We start from the raw sequence: 16,638 nt of genomic DNA, 5'->3' as shown, positions 1-16,638 counted from the left end.
CCTAACCAAAATAGTCATCTCTGAAGAAGCTAGGGTTGCCTGTTTTACTTCTGTGGGAGCCGTGCTTTCAGGAAGCAGTCAGTTCCTAGAGTAAGTAACTTTGTGGAACTCAATTACTTGCAGACGTGCTGCGGGGGAAAAAAACAACAATAATTAATGTGGTCAAACCCAAGCCAAATAATAAAATGAAAGCTTTGTTGTCTGTCAAGGCAGAAATCAATTTCATTACGGAGCAAAGAACCGGAGATTTAATTTTGAGAAAATTCTCCACCTTGAGAAAAGAGATTGTCAAGAAGCTGCCAGAATGAATGTCCAACATGAGAAGATTTGCCCCCCAGAACCCAGACGACGAAGAACTGACAGTGACCTTTCAAAGTTCCATTTCCAAACCTTCCAAGTGTGGCCAAAGCCAGTGGGCTTTTGCTTCTTAAAATTCTTGAGTCCAACTGGACACAGTGGCTCATGCCTATAATCCTAGCACTTTGGGAGGCCAAGGCAGGAGGATTGCTTGAGCCTAGGAGTTCAAGACCAGCCTGGGCAACATAGTGAGATGCGGTCTCTATAAAAAAAAAAAAATTAAAATTAATTAGCTGGGCATGGTGACTCACACCTGTAATCCTAAGCTACTCAGGAGGCTGAGGCAGGAGGATCACTTAAGCCCAGGAGTTAGAGGTTACAGTGAGCTATGAATGTACCATTGCACTCCAACCTGGGCAACAAAGCAAGACCCCCCATCCCTTCCCACCACAGAAAAGCTCTCGGCCCCTGCCCCTTTTGGGGTGGTCAAGAGACGAGTGTTGCTATACCTGATGATACTTTCATGTCAATAAGACCCTGTCTCTTGGGACTTTGGAGGGGCTGGAAGAGGGGGGTACTCAGGAGGTCAGCAGACCCCAAAAAGGAGTTCAGCTAAAGCTCAGGAGTGTCCGTGTTAATGACGGAGTTGTGTCCAGCCAGCAGGGCTGATAGCCAAGCTGGACAGACCCCACAGGACCCTGTTCAGTTGCTAGCTCCCACTGTGTGACAGATGGTGACTGCCTGGGGAACGGGCAGCAGAAGCGACCAGGATGGGAAAGAGCAGGAAATTCTGCCCCAGGGGGACAGCTGGAAAAGAGCAGCCCAGGTCTTCCTGTCTGAGGGACCTTCGCAGGGCAGAAGCAGTGGACTTGCCCTGCAGGAGCTAGAGCTCGGAGCTGGGCTGACCTCAGCAAGCTGTAGTTAGTCACATTTCAGCTCAGGACATGGAAGAACTTAACGATGGGCAAAGCTATCTGTTTGGAAGGGGTTGTCTTGGTGGGGAGTGAGCTCTCTGGTGGTGGTAGTAAGTAGCAAAGCTGGACAGTAAATATTGTGGATATTACAGAGGAGTTTCCATCATCAGATGGAGCTAGAATGATGGTTCTCAAACTTGAATATGCATCAGAATTTCTTAGAGGGCGGTTTAAAACAGATTTTGGTTGCAAAGAGACCCAGGGGGCCACAGGCTTAACAAGTAAGTCTCTGGGTACTGGTAGACATTCTAGGACACACTTGAATCAACTCTATTTTTTAAGAACCTCCACTCCTCTTCCAGCCCTGGGGCTCTGGGGTGTTTGTAATGAAGGCGAGTCCTTTTGTTTAATATCCTTCCTTCGCATGTGGTGTGAGCATCTCCTATGTGCCAAGCTTCAAAGGTTGTCTCTTCATCATGTAGATGGGGGAACCAAGACCTGAGAAGGCAGAAGCCAGGACCCCAGCACCCAGTTCTGAGCTCTTTACTTAGCTTTCAGTGGACTTCAGGGAACATTGTATACTATTCTCCATTTCACAGATGAAGAAACTGAGGCCTGGATTCCCAAGAACTATTGGGAGTTTTTCCACCAGGAACCACGGTCATTCATATGATTTGCAAAAGGTCCTTGGCAGGGTTTCTGGGTGGTTCCCAGCCAACCAGATGCCTTTGAAATTGGGGAAGAAAAAAACCACCCTTGGGTTAGAGGCAGTGGCCTTTGAGCTGCAGATCTGTCTTAATTTGCAGTTTTAAAAGGCCCCTCTGGATTTTTTTTTTCTTTTCAAATAAAGTTTATGGTGTATAATGAAGATATATACCATGATGTTATAGAATACATATAGATAGTAAGAAGGTTACTATAAGCTGGATGCAGTATCTCCTGCCAATAATCCCAGCGCTTTGGGAGGCCAAGGCAGGAGAATTGCTCGAGCCTGGGAGTTCAAGACTAGCCTGGGCAGCATAGTGAGACCCCATTCCTGTAAAAAGTTTTAAAAATTAGCCAGGCATGGTGGCACACCCCTGTTGTCCTAGCTACTTGGGTGGCTGAGGCAGGAGGATTGCATGAGCCCAGGCATTTGGGGTTACAAAGTGAGTTATGATTTCACCACTGCTCTCTAGCCTAGGCAACAGAGCAAAACAAAAAAGGTTCCTATAGTGAAGCAAATTAACGTATCCCCGACCTTACATAGTTAACTTTTTGTGTATGTATGTAACTAGAGCAGCTAACATCTACTCATCTAGCATGAATCCCATATGAAGTATAATTTGTTTATTACCTGTGGTCCTCCTGTTGTGCATCAGCTCCCTAGACTTGTTCATCCTGCTTGTCTGCTCCTTTGTACCCTCTGACCTACATCTCCCCATCTGTTTTTTTCTCTATCTCTACATATTTGTATTTGTTTTAGATTCCATGTGTAAATGAGATAGATCATACAATATTTTTCTTTTTTTTTCTTTTTTTCTTTTTTTTTTTTTTTTTTTTTGAGATGGAGCTTCGCTCTTGTTGCCCAGGCTAGAGTGCAGTGGCGCGATCTCGGCTCACTGCCACCTCTGCCTCCTGGGTTCAAGCGATTCTCCAGCCTCAGCCTCCTGAGTATCTGGGATTACAGGCATCCACCACCATGCCTGGCTAATTTTTGTATTTTTAGCAGAGACAGGGTTTCACCATGTTGGCCAGGCTGGTCTCCAACTCCTGACCTCAGGTTATTCACCCACCTTGGCCTCCCAAAGTGCTGGGATTACAGATGTGAGCCACCACACCCGGCCATATACAGTATTTTTCTTTCTGTATCTGGCTTTTTTCACTGCCCCTAGTGTCCTCCAGGCCTATTCCTGTCTGGTGAATGACAAGATCTTTTTTAGGACCAAATAGTATTCTATCATACATACACCACAGTTTCTTTATCCATTCACCCTTGACAGACCTTCAGTTGTTTTCATATGCTGACTACTGTGAATGGCACTGCAGTGAACATGGAGTGCAGATGTCTATACAAGATGGTGATTTTATTTCCTTTGGGTATATGCCCAGAAAAGGGATCACTAGGTCATAATGTAGTTCTACTTCTAATTTCCTTACAAAGCTCCTTACTGTTTTCCATAATGGCTGTACCAGTCTACATTCCCACCAATAGTGTATAAGAGTTTCCTTTTTTCCGCATCCTAGCCAACATTTGTTATCTTTTGACTTTCTGATGATAGCCATTCTACTGGGTATGAAGTGATACCTCATAGTGGTTTTGACTTGCATGTCCCTGATGATTGCTGATGTTGAACACCTTTTCATATACCTGTCAGCCATTTTTTTAATGTCTTCTTTGGAGAAATGTCTGTTTGGGTCTTTTGCCCATTTTGTAATCAGGTTATTTGTTTTTCCGCTATGGAGTTGTGTGAGTCCTTTATAAATTTTGGATGTTAACCCTTTATCAGATATATGGTTTGCAAATATTTTTTCCCAATCTGTAGGCTGCCATTTCATCTTATTGTTTCTTTTACTGTGCAGGAGCTTGGATATAGTCCTGTGTATTTATTTTGAGCTTTTGATATGATATCCAAAAAAATCATTGCCAAGGCCAGTGTCCAGGAGCTTTTCCCCTAAGCTCTAAGAGTTTTATAGTTTCTGTTTTTGTATTTAGGTCTTTTATCCATTTTGAGTTGATTTTTGTATATAATAGAAGATATAGGTCTAGTTTCATTATTTTGCATATGGAAATCTATTTTATTAGCACCATTTATTGAAGGGATTATCTTTTCTCCATTGTGTCTTCTTGGTACCCTCATCAAAAATTAGTTGACCCATATGTGTTTGGATTTGTTTCTGGGATCTCTGTTCTGTTGCACTGGTCTCTGTGTCTGTTTTTATGCCAGTACCATACTGTTTTGATTACTATAGCTTTGTAATATAATTTCAAATCAGGAAGTGCGATGCCTCTAACTTTTTCTTCTTCAGCATTGGTTTGGTTACTCAGGGTCTTTTATGGTTCCACATGAATTTTAGGATTGTTTTCTTCTTTTGCTGTGAAGAATGACATTGGGATTTTGATAAGGATTGTTGAGTTTCTCATCTTTACTTTTTTTCTTAAATAAAACTGTAAGTTGGATCAGGTGCTTTGTGGATAGTGAGTCTGCTTCATTGCTGTGCTGGTGAACACCCTTGGTCAGTTGGTGAGGAGGCCCCCACCAGGGTGGGCCAGGAAGACTGGTGAGGGTGAGCACTGTGCTTTAGCAAGAGCCAGGGTCCATGGGGTGACTCGGGATGAAAAATGAGGAGCAGGGGGCATTGCTGCTTCCTTCCCCTCCCTGCATGCCCCCTCCCCCTGCCTCATCTCCCACCCCAGTACCCCATTACTGCAGATTCAGTCTGCTGGTCTTGCCAGAGAATCCTCCACAATAGAGGCATGGGGCAGGGGGCTTTATTGTAGAAAGAGAGTAAACCTCTGCCCTTCTCTGAGCCTCAGTGTCATCTGTAAAATGATGGCAGGGAACCATATGATCTCAAAGTATCTGGTTGGTGTCTTGTCTCCCTCAGAAATGTTGCATACAGAGCAATGCACACAGTAGACACTTAATAAATGCCACTGACCATCTATGACCAGTTTCCTGTTTAGTTCCTTTTCTGTTTTGTTTTTTGAGAAAGGATCTCACTTTGTCACCCAGGCTGGACTGCAGTGGCGTGAACACAACTCACTACAGCCTCAACCTGCCAGGCTCAAGCAATCCTCCCACCTCAGCCTCCCAAGTAGCTGGGACTACAAGCGTGCGCCACCATGCCCAGCTAATTTTTAAATTTTCTACAGAGACAGAGTCTCACGATGTTGCCCAGGCTGGTCTCTCAAACTCAAGGGCTCAAGAGATTCTCCCACCTTGGCCTCCCAAAGTGCTGGGAGGAGCACGTGAGTCACCACGCCCAGCTTCCTTTTCTATTTTCATATGGATCCTGTGTGCAACAATGTGCCTTAGAGAGTGTGGTGAAAGAACACTTGATGTTTCAGGAAATCGATCTGTGGGCAGTAAATGCCTTGCCCCGTGTCACCCAGCCACAGAGCTGTGCCAGAACCCAGGTATCCCACCCCAGCCAGGCGGGCTGCCCAACTGGAGGAGATGCTCCTGCAGCCACATCCACGGCTTCTGGGCTGCCAGTGCAGCCACGAATGACAGAGCAGACAGACGGGGAGCCTGGCTCGGTGCTCAGCCCAGACAGCACAGAGCCAGCCAGATGCACCGGACACACCAGACAGGCGGCCACTGGTGCAGTGGCTCCTGCCCAGCAGGTGAGAACAAGACCCACGCCAGGACCCTGAGTCCTGCATTGGCATCAGTGTTTTCTGAAAGGCACTGTTCTTCATTTAAAAATTTAAAAATGCATTAAGCTGGAATCTAGTGCCAGCCCCCTGTTTCAAGTCATACTTATCTGAGGGGCCTGCCAAAGAGTGCAGATTTATACCCAGGCTCCAACGACATCCTGCACACTCGGTGGCACCTCCGCACCTGGAGAGCCTCGCTTCCCCACCGTCCAGACCTCAGATTACCCTTACGGGTGAACAGTGAAAGCTCTACTTCCCAGATCAGGGACCTGAAGCTCAGACCAGGCACAGCTCAGGGCAGGGACTCAGACAGATCTGGGTGGCCCTGAGCCTGGGCTGCGTCCAGCACCATCCTCAAGCACCCCAAGGCCCACCCCCCTCTCCGGCCCTGCCTGAGTGAACCCCAGGATGCTGGCCCCCCTTGTCCTATAAAAGCTATTGTGCGCTCCAAGCCCTCTCCTCGGCAGCTGGGGCTTCCCCTGAGGCTGCCTTGGCCCAGCCTCTGCATGGTCCTGCTCTGGAGTCTCCTCAGATGCAGCACATCCCCCACCGTGTGCTGCTCAGGTGGGACTGGGGGGTCCTGTCCTTGGAAACAGCCTGGAGTCCTCTGGAACCAAGCCATTTGGCAGATTCCGCTCTGTGTCTTAAACCCTTACCTAAGGGGCCAGGAGAGCCAGGATTCGTCAGACGTTCATACTTCATGTGGAGGTTCTCATTTGCCCCTCACCACAGCCGTGAGGGTGGATCTGGTTATTCCCATGTTGTGGATGAAGAATTTGAGGCACTGGCCGTCTAGTGAGTGGTATGGCTTTAGCCTAGGCAGTGTTGGAAGCTAGGGTACATTATTCTTTGTCATGGGGGCTGTCCGTGCATTGTAGGATATTTAGCAGCATCCCTGGCCTCTTACAAGATGCTAGTAGCACCCATGTGTCAAGACATTGCTGAATATTCCCCAGGGAAGAGGGAGTGCAAAATTGCCCCAGGTAGGAGCCACTGCTTTAAGGAGCCTAAGGGCTCAGACAGCCTTGTCCTCAGTAGGAAGAGATCACCCTTGGCCTGGATTCTGTCCATCCTGTTGGCACAGGCATGAGAAGCCTGCTTTTGTCATTTTGCTGTCCCCAAGCCCAGGATCCACTGTGGCCAGCGCACACACCTGTCTCCCTCCATGAGGGGAGCCATTCTACCCTGCGTTGTTCCTCCTGCTGGGCTGCTCCCACCCACCCTGGCATGTCCATCACTGGCTTGAGAACTCGGCACTGAAGGGACCCCCTCCAGCTTTTCCAGAGGGAGACGTTGAGGCCCAGGGAGAGGGGACTTGCCCAGCCAGTGATATCAGTGGTATCAGAGTTTGAACTTCCCCCTTTGGGGGACGCCTAGGGCTAAAGAGTGGAGAAAAATAATGTCCAACACACATAGGCCTTCGTGTTCCTAGAAAAGTCCTCAATTAAAGGTTTAAAAAAAAGAGAGAGAAAGAAAAAGAGCCCTAGACCCTGTTTCCCCTTCCTGAAGCTTTGGCAGCATTTCACCATCCCCTCCGCTTCTGCGTCCAGCCCTCCTTGAAATTCCATGTGCACTTGACTGAGGCTGGTGGGAACCCTGAGGGGGGCACTACAAAAGGCATCCAGCGGGATCCCCGCACCAAGTGTCATTGCCTTCCCACTTACACACCCCTGGTAATGGGAGGCTCACTCGCTCAGCCTGAGCCCTCATTTAAAAACCTCTTGTCTGATGATGTGTTGGTTTTCTCCTGAGAAAATTGACCAAAATGGGTTCATTTTGACATACCTACTGCTTTGTGTGCTAAAACGAGCCTTATGCCTCTACATGTTCGCCAGGAGAGGCATCTGCCAGGTCTCCTGCCTAGAGATGGCTTTCTGTCATGATTTACTGAAGGCCTTCACCCTGGGCCGCGCCTTCACCCTGGGCCGCCAACTTAGAGCTTGAGAAATGCCTGGGCGTCTCGGAAAGGCTAATCGCTGCTGATGCGTGTATTGAAAGTCTAATTATTTGGTTGTAAATCACGTCATTTCACTCAGCAGCATTTACATCGAGACGTTTGTTCACAATAACTTGGCGTGTGTGTCTTTGGCTTGTCACTGTGAAGGCTGCTTTGGAAACTGTGGGCGGGATGCAGGTGTTGGCCGCGTGGGCCTCCTAAGCTCCTTTATCCCAGCTCCCTTGACTCTTAGAACATCTCAGCTGGAAGGAGCCTCCATGCCCCCTGCCCCACGCCTCACACAGTTGGAAAACCCAGTCACACAGTGACATGCACTCACATCCTGGTCCCCTGGCTCAGGAAGCCCTGATAGCCTTGCACGGTGACTGGGCAAGTTGCTTCTCCCTCAGGCCCTTGTTCTTCTCATCTGTGCAGTGGGTATCTTGTCTATAATGCCAGCCCTCCCAGCTTCCTTGGGAGGCCACACGTTCGTCCAGTCATGGACCAAGGGAGCATTTAAGGTTTTCTCAGCCATGCCAGAGGCAGGCCAGGACCTGTATGAGTGGGCTCTGCCTGGGCTCTGGGTAATTGGACCACAGAGGTGGACTGTTGAAATACTTGCTGCCGTGAAGCCACATCTCTCACAGTGTTGGGGCGGTGTCTGAAGGGAGGTACCCCAGGTCCAGGCTACAGCTCTCCACGCATCTGGGATTCTTCGCTTTCCACTAAGATAGCAGGGGCCTCTCTTTGCTGAATGCTGTACTGAAACAGTGGCCTATTTTTCTTCAGAGAGATTTCCACCCCCTCTTTGTCTGCCACACATTGAGGGAGAACAGGGTCACGCGTCTGCCTGGCAGGCAGGCACCCACTCCGGCTCTGTGAAGATTCAATGGACTTGTGTTCAGTCTCACTTCTCGCCTCAGTGGCTGCATACTCCCAGGTCAGTCACTTGAGCCCTCTGACTCTGTTTCCCCACCTGCAGTCTGTAGGCCCATCTCTTGATGTTGCTGTGAGGAGGTACATAGAGCACTCGGCAGCACATCCCCAGGCGGTAAGATGGGTAATGCCGTGCTTCTCCAATCTTCCAGCACTATGTTGCTGGAGTGGCTGTGTCCTGCTCGCGGGGGTGAGTGGGAGAGTGTCTTTAGAGGCATAGACCTAGCAAAATGTCATACTCCCCTGGAGGTCAAAGAGGCAGTGGGAGGAGAGCAAAAGCTGTGTTATAAAGGCACTGCTTTCGAGAGGCAGAATCGCCATCCTCAGGTGGGGTTATGGCAGGAACTGCCCATTTTGCAGGCTTGGTAGGTGACCACGGAGGTAGCTTGCTGTGGTCACCCTCCAGGCTGGTTCTGTCACCCACATCACAGCAGGTTAGCATTAGAGCTGGGCCTGACTCCCTTGGATTCGGCACAAACTCTCCTGTTTGCTTCTACCCCGTCAGAAGCAAGTACTTGTCTGTGGGGGTGGAAGGGCCCTCCCCGATGCCAGGCATGGAGGCGGCGCTCCCAGGGCTCAGAGTGTGAGCACTTGCTGCCCTGCTCACCAAGGCCAGGGGACCTGCGACACCTCCCTCCCCTGGGAATTATCTGGCAGCTGATGGTTGAGTGCCCTTTAAATGCACAAGCTCATTCTGCCTCCCCTTCCACCGACCTGGCCCAGGAATCTTTGCACAGTGTAACATTTAAATGTTTAAAATGGCCCAACAGCATGGTGCCACATTCTTTGGGATAATAGAAAATAAAGTCATAAGAAAGAGTGGGGGGTAAAAAAATACCAAAATAGCCCAACAAGAAGAAAAGACGCAGCCACTTAGAGCCCGAGTAGGGAGGGGCAGGGCCAGCGCTCACCTTACGCCTTCAAGAAGACTACGATTTTGCCAAGGGAACTTGTCTCACATTCATGTTTGTTTTTTTTGTTTGTTTGTTTTTTGTTTTTTTTGAGACAGTCTCGCTCTGTCACCCAGGCTGGAGTGCAGTGGCCGCCTCTCAGCTCACTGCAAGCTCGGCCTCCCGGGTTCATGCCATTCTCCTGCCTCAGCCTCCCGAGTAGCTGGAACTACAGGCGCCCGCCACCTCGCCCGGCTAGTTTTTTTTTTTTTTTTTTTTTTGGTATTTTTTAGTAGAGACGGGGTTTCACTGTGTTACCCAGGATGGTCTTGATCTTGTGACCTTGTGATCCACCTGTCTCGGCTTCCCAAAGTGCTGGGATTACAGGCTTGAGCCACCATGCCCGGCCACATTCATGTTTTATTTAGGCCTGGGCAGGGGGCACTGGGCGGCTGAGTGGCCTCAGGAATAAGTCCTTTCCAAATCCTAAGGGAAAAGGGCTCTGGTGCATTCTTCCCTGTGGCCTCCCTGGGGGAGACTTTCTGATATGAAAAGCACGTGCCTGTGTACTCACCTCGCAGGGATGACCCTCCGGAAGCTCCCTAGTCCTTCCCATTTTGCCAGTTCTCACTGGCTCATCCTGGAACTGTTGTTGGCTGGATAAAGCATCCACTGTGTCCAGCCTCAGTGTGTGCAGCTTCTCCCTTTGCTGGGCCGCAGTCGGGGACAAGGTGGACCAGCCACCAGCCTGCCCTGAGGAGCTTATGTCTGGAGGGGAGGACTCATGGGGCCTCACTGCCCTGGCTCTGGGCAGACCCGGATGGATGGATGGATGGATGGGTGACAGGCACAGTGCCTCGGCTGTGTGCCAGGCATGTGTGTGTGCCCAGAGGCCAGAGGGGGCTACGGCTCAGCCGGCTGAGAAACAAGCATCACAGTGGGCTTGCAGGATTCTCAGCCTCCAGTTCTCACCAAGCTGCAGGGAAGCCAGATCTTGGGGCAGAAAGAGGCCAGCGGGTGGCTGAGCAGAGGAAGATGAGGCTGTGGTGGGAGCTTCTGGGCACTGAATGCCAGGCTTTGGAGTTCAGCAAACATAGGTTCAAATCCTAGCCCTACCATGTCCCATGAGACACAACCTTCCTGAGCCTCAGTTTCCCCATCTGTAAATAGTGATCATTCTAACAACTTAGCAGCTTTGCTCTGCAGTTTAAATGAGAGAATATGTGGCAACAGCTCAGCTCAGAGCCCAGTACACAGTAGGGGCTCTTGAAGTACTGGATGTCATTACATCTGTTTTGGCCATGGGGAGCCTTGGATGGTTTTGACCTGAGGGCTAATGTTCTGAGGACATCTGGGTCAGGACAGCAGCGCCCTACACACCTTTCAAGCTAAGGTAAACCAGAAATCCCCTCTGTGTCTGGAGTCCTGTAACTGGGTCCCACATGTTAGTCCCAAAGGCCAATTTCCATCCTTCTCCCGCATAAATATTATATGCAAGTATTTTTAAGTCATTTCATCATGAAAAGAAGCGGTTTAACATAACTATTACCCAGGATTCTTCATGAAATATGCATCAAGCAATTAGGTCTAAAAGCGAGAGGTGAGGCCTCGTACCCTGCTCAGCGGCCGGCAGCTGCAGGCTGAGTAATGTTTTATTAAAGCCCGTGATTGCGCTGCGAGGTGGGGCCTGTTATTAGCCCTGCGTGCCCGGCACGTTTGATAATCCTGATGATGAGGAGGTGCTTTTTGTGATGATAATGAGCCATCTGAACGCCTGTGACAGCTCCAGCACCCCGGCCTCTGCCAGCCTTATAAGACTCATTAGACAGGTCACCCACCAGAGACACCTCTCATTGTGACTTTGCCCTCGCAAGATGTCCTATGAAAGGAGACGGGGCTGATGCAGGAGCTTGGCAGGCACAGCAGCCTGTTGAAGCTCCCCGGGGGCAGTGTCCTCCCTGAACCACGATGGTGCTGAAGTGCGGAGGTCCACGCTGCCTTGAAGAAAGGTGGGAGGAGGTGTGGCCCAGAGCCCAGCTTACCTGGCTCGGGATGCAGGACCAGGGCTTTGGGCTCACCTGCAGCCTGCCTTGCTGTGCACTTTGGGCCAGGGTAGTATACTGTCTGGCCTCAGTTTCCTCCACAGTACCCCAGGGGAGTGAGAGGTGACCCCCAGACTGCTTGCAGCTCAGAATACATGCTGTCTGCAGCAGCCATGCATCCCTGGGCATACTCCTTGCCTGATGTACCCCTCTGTTCTCCACAGAAATGCTCATGCTTCCTTTGCTTATGCTCGCCTCTCCTTTTGTGTGAAGGTGGGAGTCAGTGAAGCCACTCCTGGCAGCTGCTTTTAAATCTTCAACTGTTAGGTGACATCTCCCTCATGGGGACCTTAACCAATGAGAATGTATTGTCACAGCATGTCTCCTGGCTGTGTGTGGACAAGGCGTCACCTGACCCTTGCATTGGTCGAGGATTGGCAGATAGTCTCGGGACCTCAGACCCCTGGGGGGCGGTCCTGGGGGCTCCACCAATCAGAACATGTCATTCCCAATCCTCGGCACAGCCCCTTGCGTGGGTGCCACACATTGTCTTTTACTCCCAGCCCCTCTGCTGTCTCTGACCTGCTGTCAGCCCTGCACCATGGGCGCTGTGGAGGCGGAAGATCAGCGTAGAGGGGATGTTTGCTCAGGGTCTGACGCCTCTCACCCACCCCTCTGCCTGACTTCACGTGGAGCACTGAGGGTTACATGAGGCCCTCTCTTAGGTCTGGGGAGTGCTGAGGTCAGGAGCACTGACTCTGGACATCGGCTGCTGATGATCACTGTGTGATCTTGGGCCGGACACCTCCCCTGTCTGCTCCTCGGTGCTTAAACACATAGAGCCTGGCCTATAGGAAGGATTGTCCCTGAAGGCAATCCTGGCTGATGCCCCAGCGAAATCAGGACTGGGGATGAGGGCAGCGGTGGAGGGAATGTGTCAGGCTGCTTGCAGATCCCTTCCTGCAGGAAGCCCTCAGCAGGTAGGCAGCAGATTATGTTTTGCACATGTGGAATCCAGGACCTAGGGCTGGAAGCACCCCCCAGGGTCATCTAGTCAGCCTCCCTGTGGATGCAGTGGGAGAAGGGACAGAGCCCAGCAAGGCACAAGGACAGCCTGAGGGCTAGGGAACCCACGGGGTGCAGTGCTTGAGCCCAGGAGGGTCAGCATGTGAGCGTGCCTTTCTCCCTCTGCCTGAGAATGGTCAGGCCTCAGACTGGGGGTTCATGGAGCCCAAGTGCTGGTCCCAGCTCTGCCTTGGTCTCTGAGCTTCGGGACCAACCTGCCCCATTGGCACAGCCTGGCTCAAGGTGGTAAACTTGTGGGTGCTTACACAGGCAAAATAGGAGTGTGTTGTGGGGGATAAACAGCAGGTTCAGACAGGCAGGAGGGACTTCCAGGGGACGTCTAGACTCTTCTCAGCCTGGCAGCTGCCCCAACTCGCTATCTGTCAGCAGCCAAGGTACAGAGGACATCGTACCTTGGCCATCCTAAGCCCCTATCTTGTGAACAGAGGAGCTTAGCGTCTGCTTCAGACCGTGAGAGCCATTGCCGCCGTCACTGTCCACATCCCTTGCCCGATGCTGTAGAACAAATTAGTGTGAAATGTCACTTTCATCCATGTGAGTTACTCTCCTAACTTTGAAAATGAAACTGGCTCGCTCCCCTACAGCTTCATACCTGCACACTGGCAGACTCTTCCTGCCAGCGGCCGTGACCGTCTGCCTGACACCTCCTCCACTCTGTCCCCCAGGCATGGATCTGTGAGAATCACAAAGCCTGCTGGTCCAGCACCCCAAAAACATAAGGCCACTCAGTGCATGCACGTAGAGGGGAATGATGTGCCCAGGGTCACACCCTCCTCCCTGCTGAGTGTCCCTGGCACCTGCAGCCCCTTCTTACCAGCCCTGCTCTCTCGCCCGCCCACACCCGTTCTCCAGGCAAAGCTGGGCATGTGGCTCTGAGAGCTCAGCTTTTTAACTCTTCTGCTGTTTTCTCAGCCACGCAGTTTCAGTGTGTTATTTAAGCAATCACAGCCCTTTCCAAGCTGGCACAGATCTGTGGTCTCTTCGGCGTGGCGGGTAGGTGAGTCTTCACTGGAATGGAGTTTTACATTCTTCTTGTCATATACACGCCGTTTCCTTTCTGCAGCCTAAGCAAGTGCGCCGCCTGCTTCTCAGACGTGTCTAGGCAATTCTCCAATGAAATGACCCTTCACTGAGGAGCAGAACTTGCCACAGGCTCTGTAATTAGAACATTGCCAGCCTTAAAAAAATCTTGATTTAAATTTCAGTTCTCTACAGGAATTACTCTCTCTTGAAATGTAATTGCTCTCCCAACGATTTCCGTTAAGCTGAGGGTGACATCTCTAAATACATTATTAAAAGCAGACATATTGCTTAGTGCTCGCACTTCATTAAGCATTTGTTCTGCCCGTTTGAAAATGGTCCTGGAGCCCAAATTAAGGTGTCAATAGAGCGGGCACTCATAACCTTGGGAAGCCCAGTCCTGACTGGAAGGGATGTGTTCAAGCCCTGAGAGCCCCTGTGGGAGCGACAGTGGCGAGGGGCGGAGCTGGAGTGGAAAGGCTGCAAACCTTCAAGTCTGCTCGGAGCTCAGGTTGGGGGAGTCTTCTAGAGGCTGTGGAGATGGGGGCAGGTGATTTGTCAGAAGCTCCAGCTTTCTACCTAAGGGGCAGACACCCGATAAAGTGGACTGTGCTTTGGAAAATCTAAAGCATCCACAGGTGTGGTGGCAGGATCATAGTGGAATCATAAAAGGTGTGGAACTGAGTGGGCAGGAAGACGGCAGCCTGGACCGAGGCAGGCTGGTGGAGGGGTGAGGGGTCCAGTGTGGCTGCAGCCCCAGCGAGAGCTGGGAGAGGTCTGCTGGGGCCAGGCAAATGCTGGTGGGAGGACCGTGGCCTTGGCTCTGTGTGAGCAGATGCAGGTGGGCTCCAAGGGCTTTGAGCACACAGGCTCTGCTCTGATCTCTGAGGAACCCACCCCACTGCTTTTCCTTGAGCAGACTTCAGGAGGTTCCTCTCAGGCAAGTCTGAAGCCAAGCATGGCGGACATAGACTGGGCCCTGCTCCGTGGCATGCTCAGAGGAGCTGGGATGGTGGCTAAGTACCTGCAGTTCAGGAAGGCATGCATGTCTTCAGTGCCACCAGATGAAGGAAGGAGCTCTGCCTGTGGGAGCCTGGAAGACCACCCAGCAGAGACAACACAGGCTGGACCTTGGGAGAGACAGGGTTTATGAAGAAGGGGAGGATGCAGAGGGCAGGTAGTACAGACTTTCTGCCCATGTTGCATTGGCTAAGCCAAGTCACATGGGTAACTGCCTGCAAGGGAGGCTGGGAAATGTAGTCCCTGGCTGGGTGGCCCCTTCCCAGTGACAGTTTTCTACTACTGAAAGGGAAGGACAGATCACTTGCCATCCCTGCCACACAATTTCCTCCTCTGGAAACTGGGGGTAATGACCCTTGCCCTACCCACTTGTCATGGCACTGGGGATATGAAGACACTTTGCACCTATCAGGCAAGGCTTAAACAGGGATATGCACTAGTAGTAGAAAGAGGGACTAAGTTTTGTTTTGTTTTTCTGAAGAAGCCCCTAGAATCATTCAGTATTGGAATGCTCTCCTGTAGCCTGGCAGCAGAACCAGCCGTGCTGCTGGTTCTGGGTCAGATGCCGGAATTGGGGGTACACTTGGGTGCAGCTGCATTTCATCTGGTCCTGGGCCTTGGCCCTGGCATGGAGAGGTGCAACTCCTAGCCACTTCATGGCTGGGATCCCTTCTGTCCCAGACAGCTGAGGAGTCCCTTGGCCTCAGCCTGAGTGTCAGAGGGGTAGTTCTGATAACCTCTGTGTTTTGTTCACAGGAGCAACCAGGGTTTTATGCACATGAAACTGGCCAAAACCAAAGAGAAATACATTCTGGGTCAGAACAGCCCTCCATTCGACAGTGTCCCGGAAGTCATCCACTACTACACCACCAGAAAGCTACCCATCAAAGGGGCCGAGCACTTGTCCCTCCTCTACCCCGTGGCTGTGAGGACCCTGTGAGCGGACCAGACCTGCCCTGCTCTGTGACAGAGCCTGAGACTTGGAGGTGCCGGAGGCCCCCCACCAACCAGCCCGGCCACTGTTGCTGGCTGTGTCATTTGTGTTGTGTGTATGGTACTAGCACACCACTGCATGTCTCTAGAATGCTGTTGCCACTTACGGGGGCTGGAGAAGGCCTGGATAAAGACAGAGGGGCGGCCAACACACCACCCCAGCCCCCACCCCCACCCTCTCCTTGAGTTTCTGTGAATTAAAATATTTGCAAATCCAAAGAGATGCCTTCCAGGATGAACAAAGGCAGACCAGCTCCGAGGGGTGGGGGTAGGGCGGGGCAGGAGCTCCCTGGCTGACATCTCTTTGTTCTTCAGCTGTCTCGAATTCACACCTGTGTACGGGGCAAAGTTTTCCCACAGGGGCCCCCAACGGATGCTGGGAGCCAAATGCTGGTGCTTTGAGAGTCCCGGAGGTGCTGGCGTTCCACCCCCGCTGGTGTGTGTGTGTGTGTGTCTGTGTGAGTGTGTGTGTGAGTACAGATATGAGAATGTGGTCACACACAGATGGGTAAGCCCGCTGATCTACTTGTAGTCACTCAGTGTAATCATTAGGCGATCTTCAAGGAATCATTATGCAGTCAAAAAGAGGATTCAATTATTTATGAATAGGGTATGTAAATAAAATAGTCATTTAATATATAGCCTTATCCTTTTCTGATATACTGCAGAGGGTCTCTGAGGGGTCAGTGCTTGTCTACTGGTTTCACTCCCAGAGAAAGGTGTGTCTCCTCTGGGCTTCCTGCTGTGGCAGGCCCCAGGGAGGGGAGGGAGGCCGAGGCCTCAGCTCCAGCCCTCAGCAGCTCTGAACACCAGAGCCATCTGCTCTGGCAACCGGGCTGAGGCAGTCGGTAGCACTCTGGGAGTCAACCCAGAGCTCAGGGTTCAGGCTTCAGCAGTGGACAGTCAGGAGCCTCTAGTGATCAAACAACCGGTCTTTCCCTCCTGCAGTGGGATGTCTGTGTTGACACCCCCCCCCAACCCCCGGACACAGCACCCAGCTGGCTACAAAGGGCTCTGTCCCCACTGTCTGTCAGCACCACCTGGGAGGTATTTAACATGTAGGGAAAGGGAGACAGAGAAGGGACGTCATTTGCCCAAAGCCACACAGCTCACTAGCGGCAGAGCGGTTCTGCAGCCAGTG

The 16,638-nt window shown here is 51.3% G+C and overlaps 1 protein-coding gene across 1 annotated transcript in view; it reads left to right on the top strand.

Moving 5' to 3' along the window:
* Positions 1–16,136, top strand: part of SHB (Src homology 2 domain containing adaptor protein B) — a 168,661-nt gene extending 152,525 nt beyond the window's left edge. Inside the window, exon 9 of the mRNA XM_011993773.1 lies at positions 15,261–16,136. Within this exon, the coding sequence (XP_011849163.1) occupies positions 15,261–15,444 (184 nt within the window). The 3' untranslated portion in view covers positions 15,445–16,136. The remainder of the gene's footprint in view (positions 1–15,260) is intronic.
* The last annotated feature ends 502 nt before the right edge of the window (positions 16,137–16,638 follow it).

Source organism: Mandrillus leucophaeus, unplaced genomic scaffold, assembly GCF_000951045.1.
Source record: "Mandrillus leucophaeus isolate KB7577 unplaced genomic scaffold, Mleu.le_1.0 Scaffold433, whole genome shotgun sequence".
Taxonomy (NCBI): Eukaryota; Metazoa; Chordata; class Mammalia; order Primates; family Cercopithecidae; genus Mandrillus; species Mandrillus leucophaeus.
Note: the sequence above shows the minus strand (reverse complement) of the source record. Positions and strands in the feature narration are given on the sequence as shown.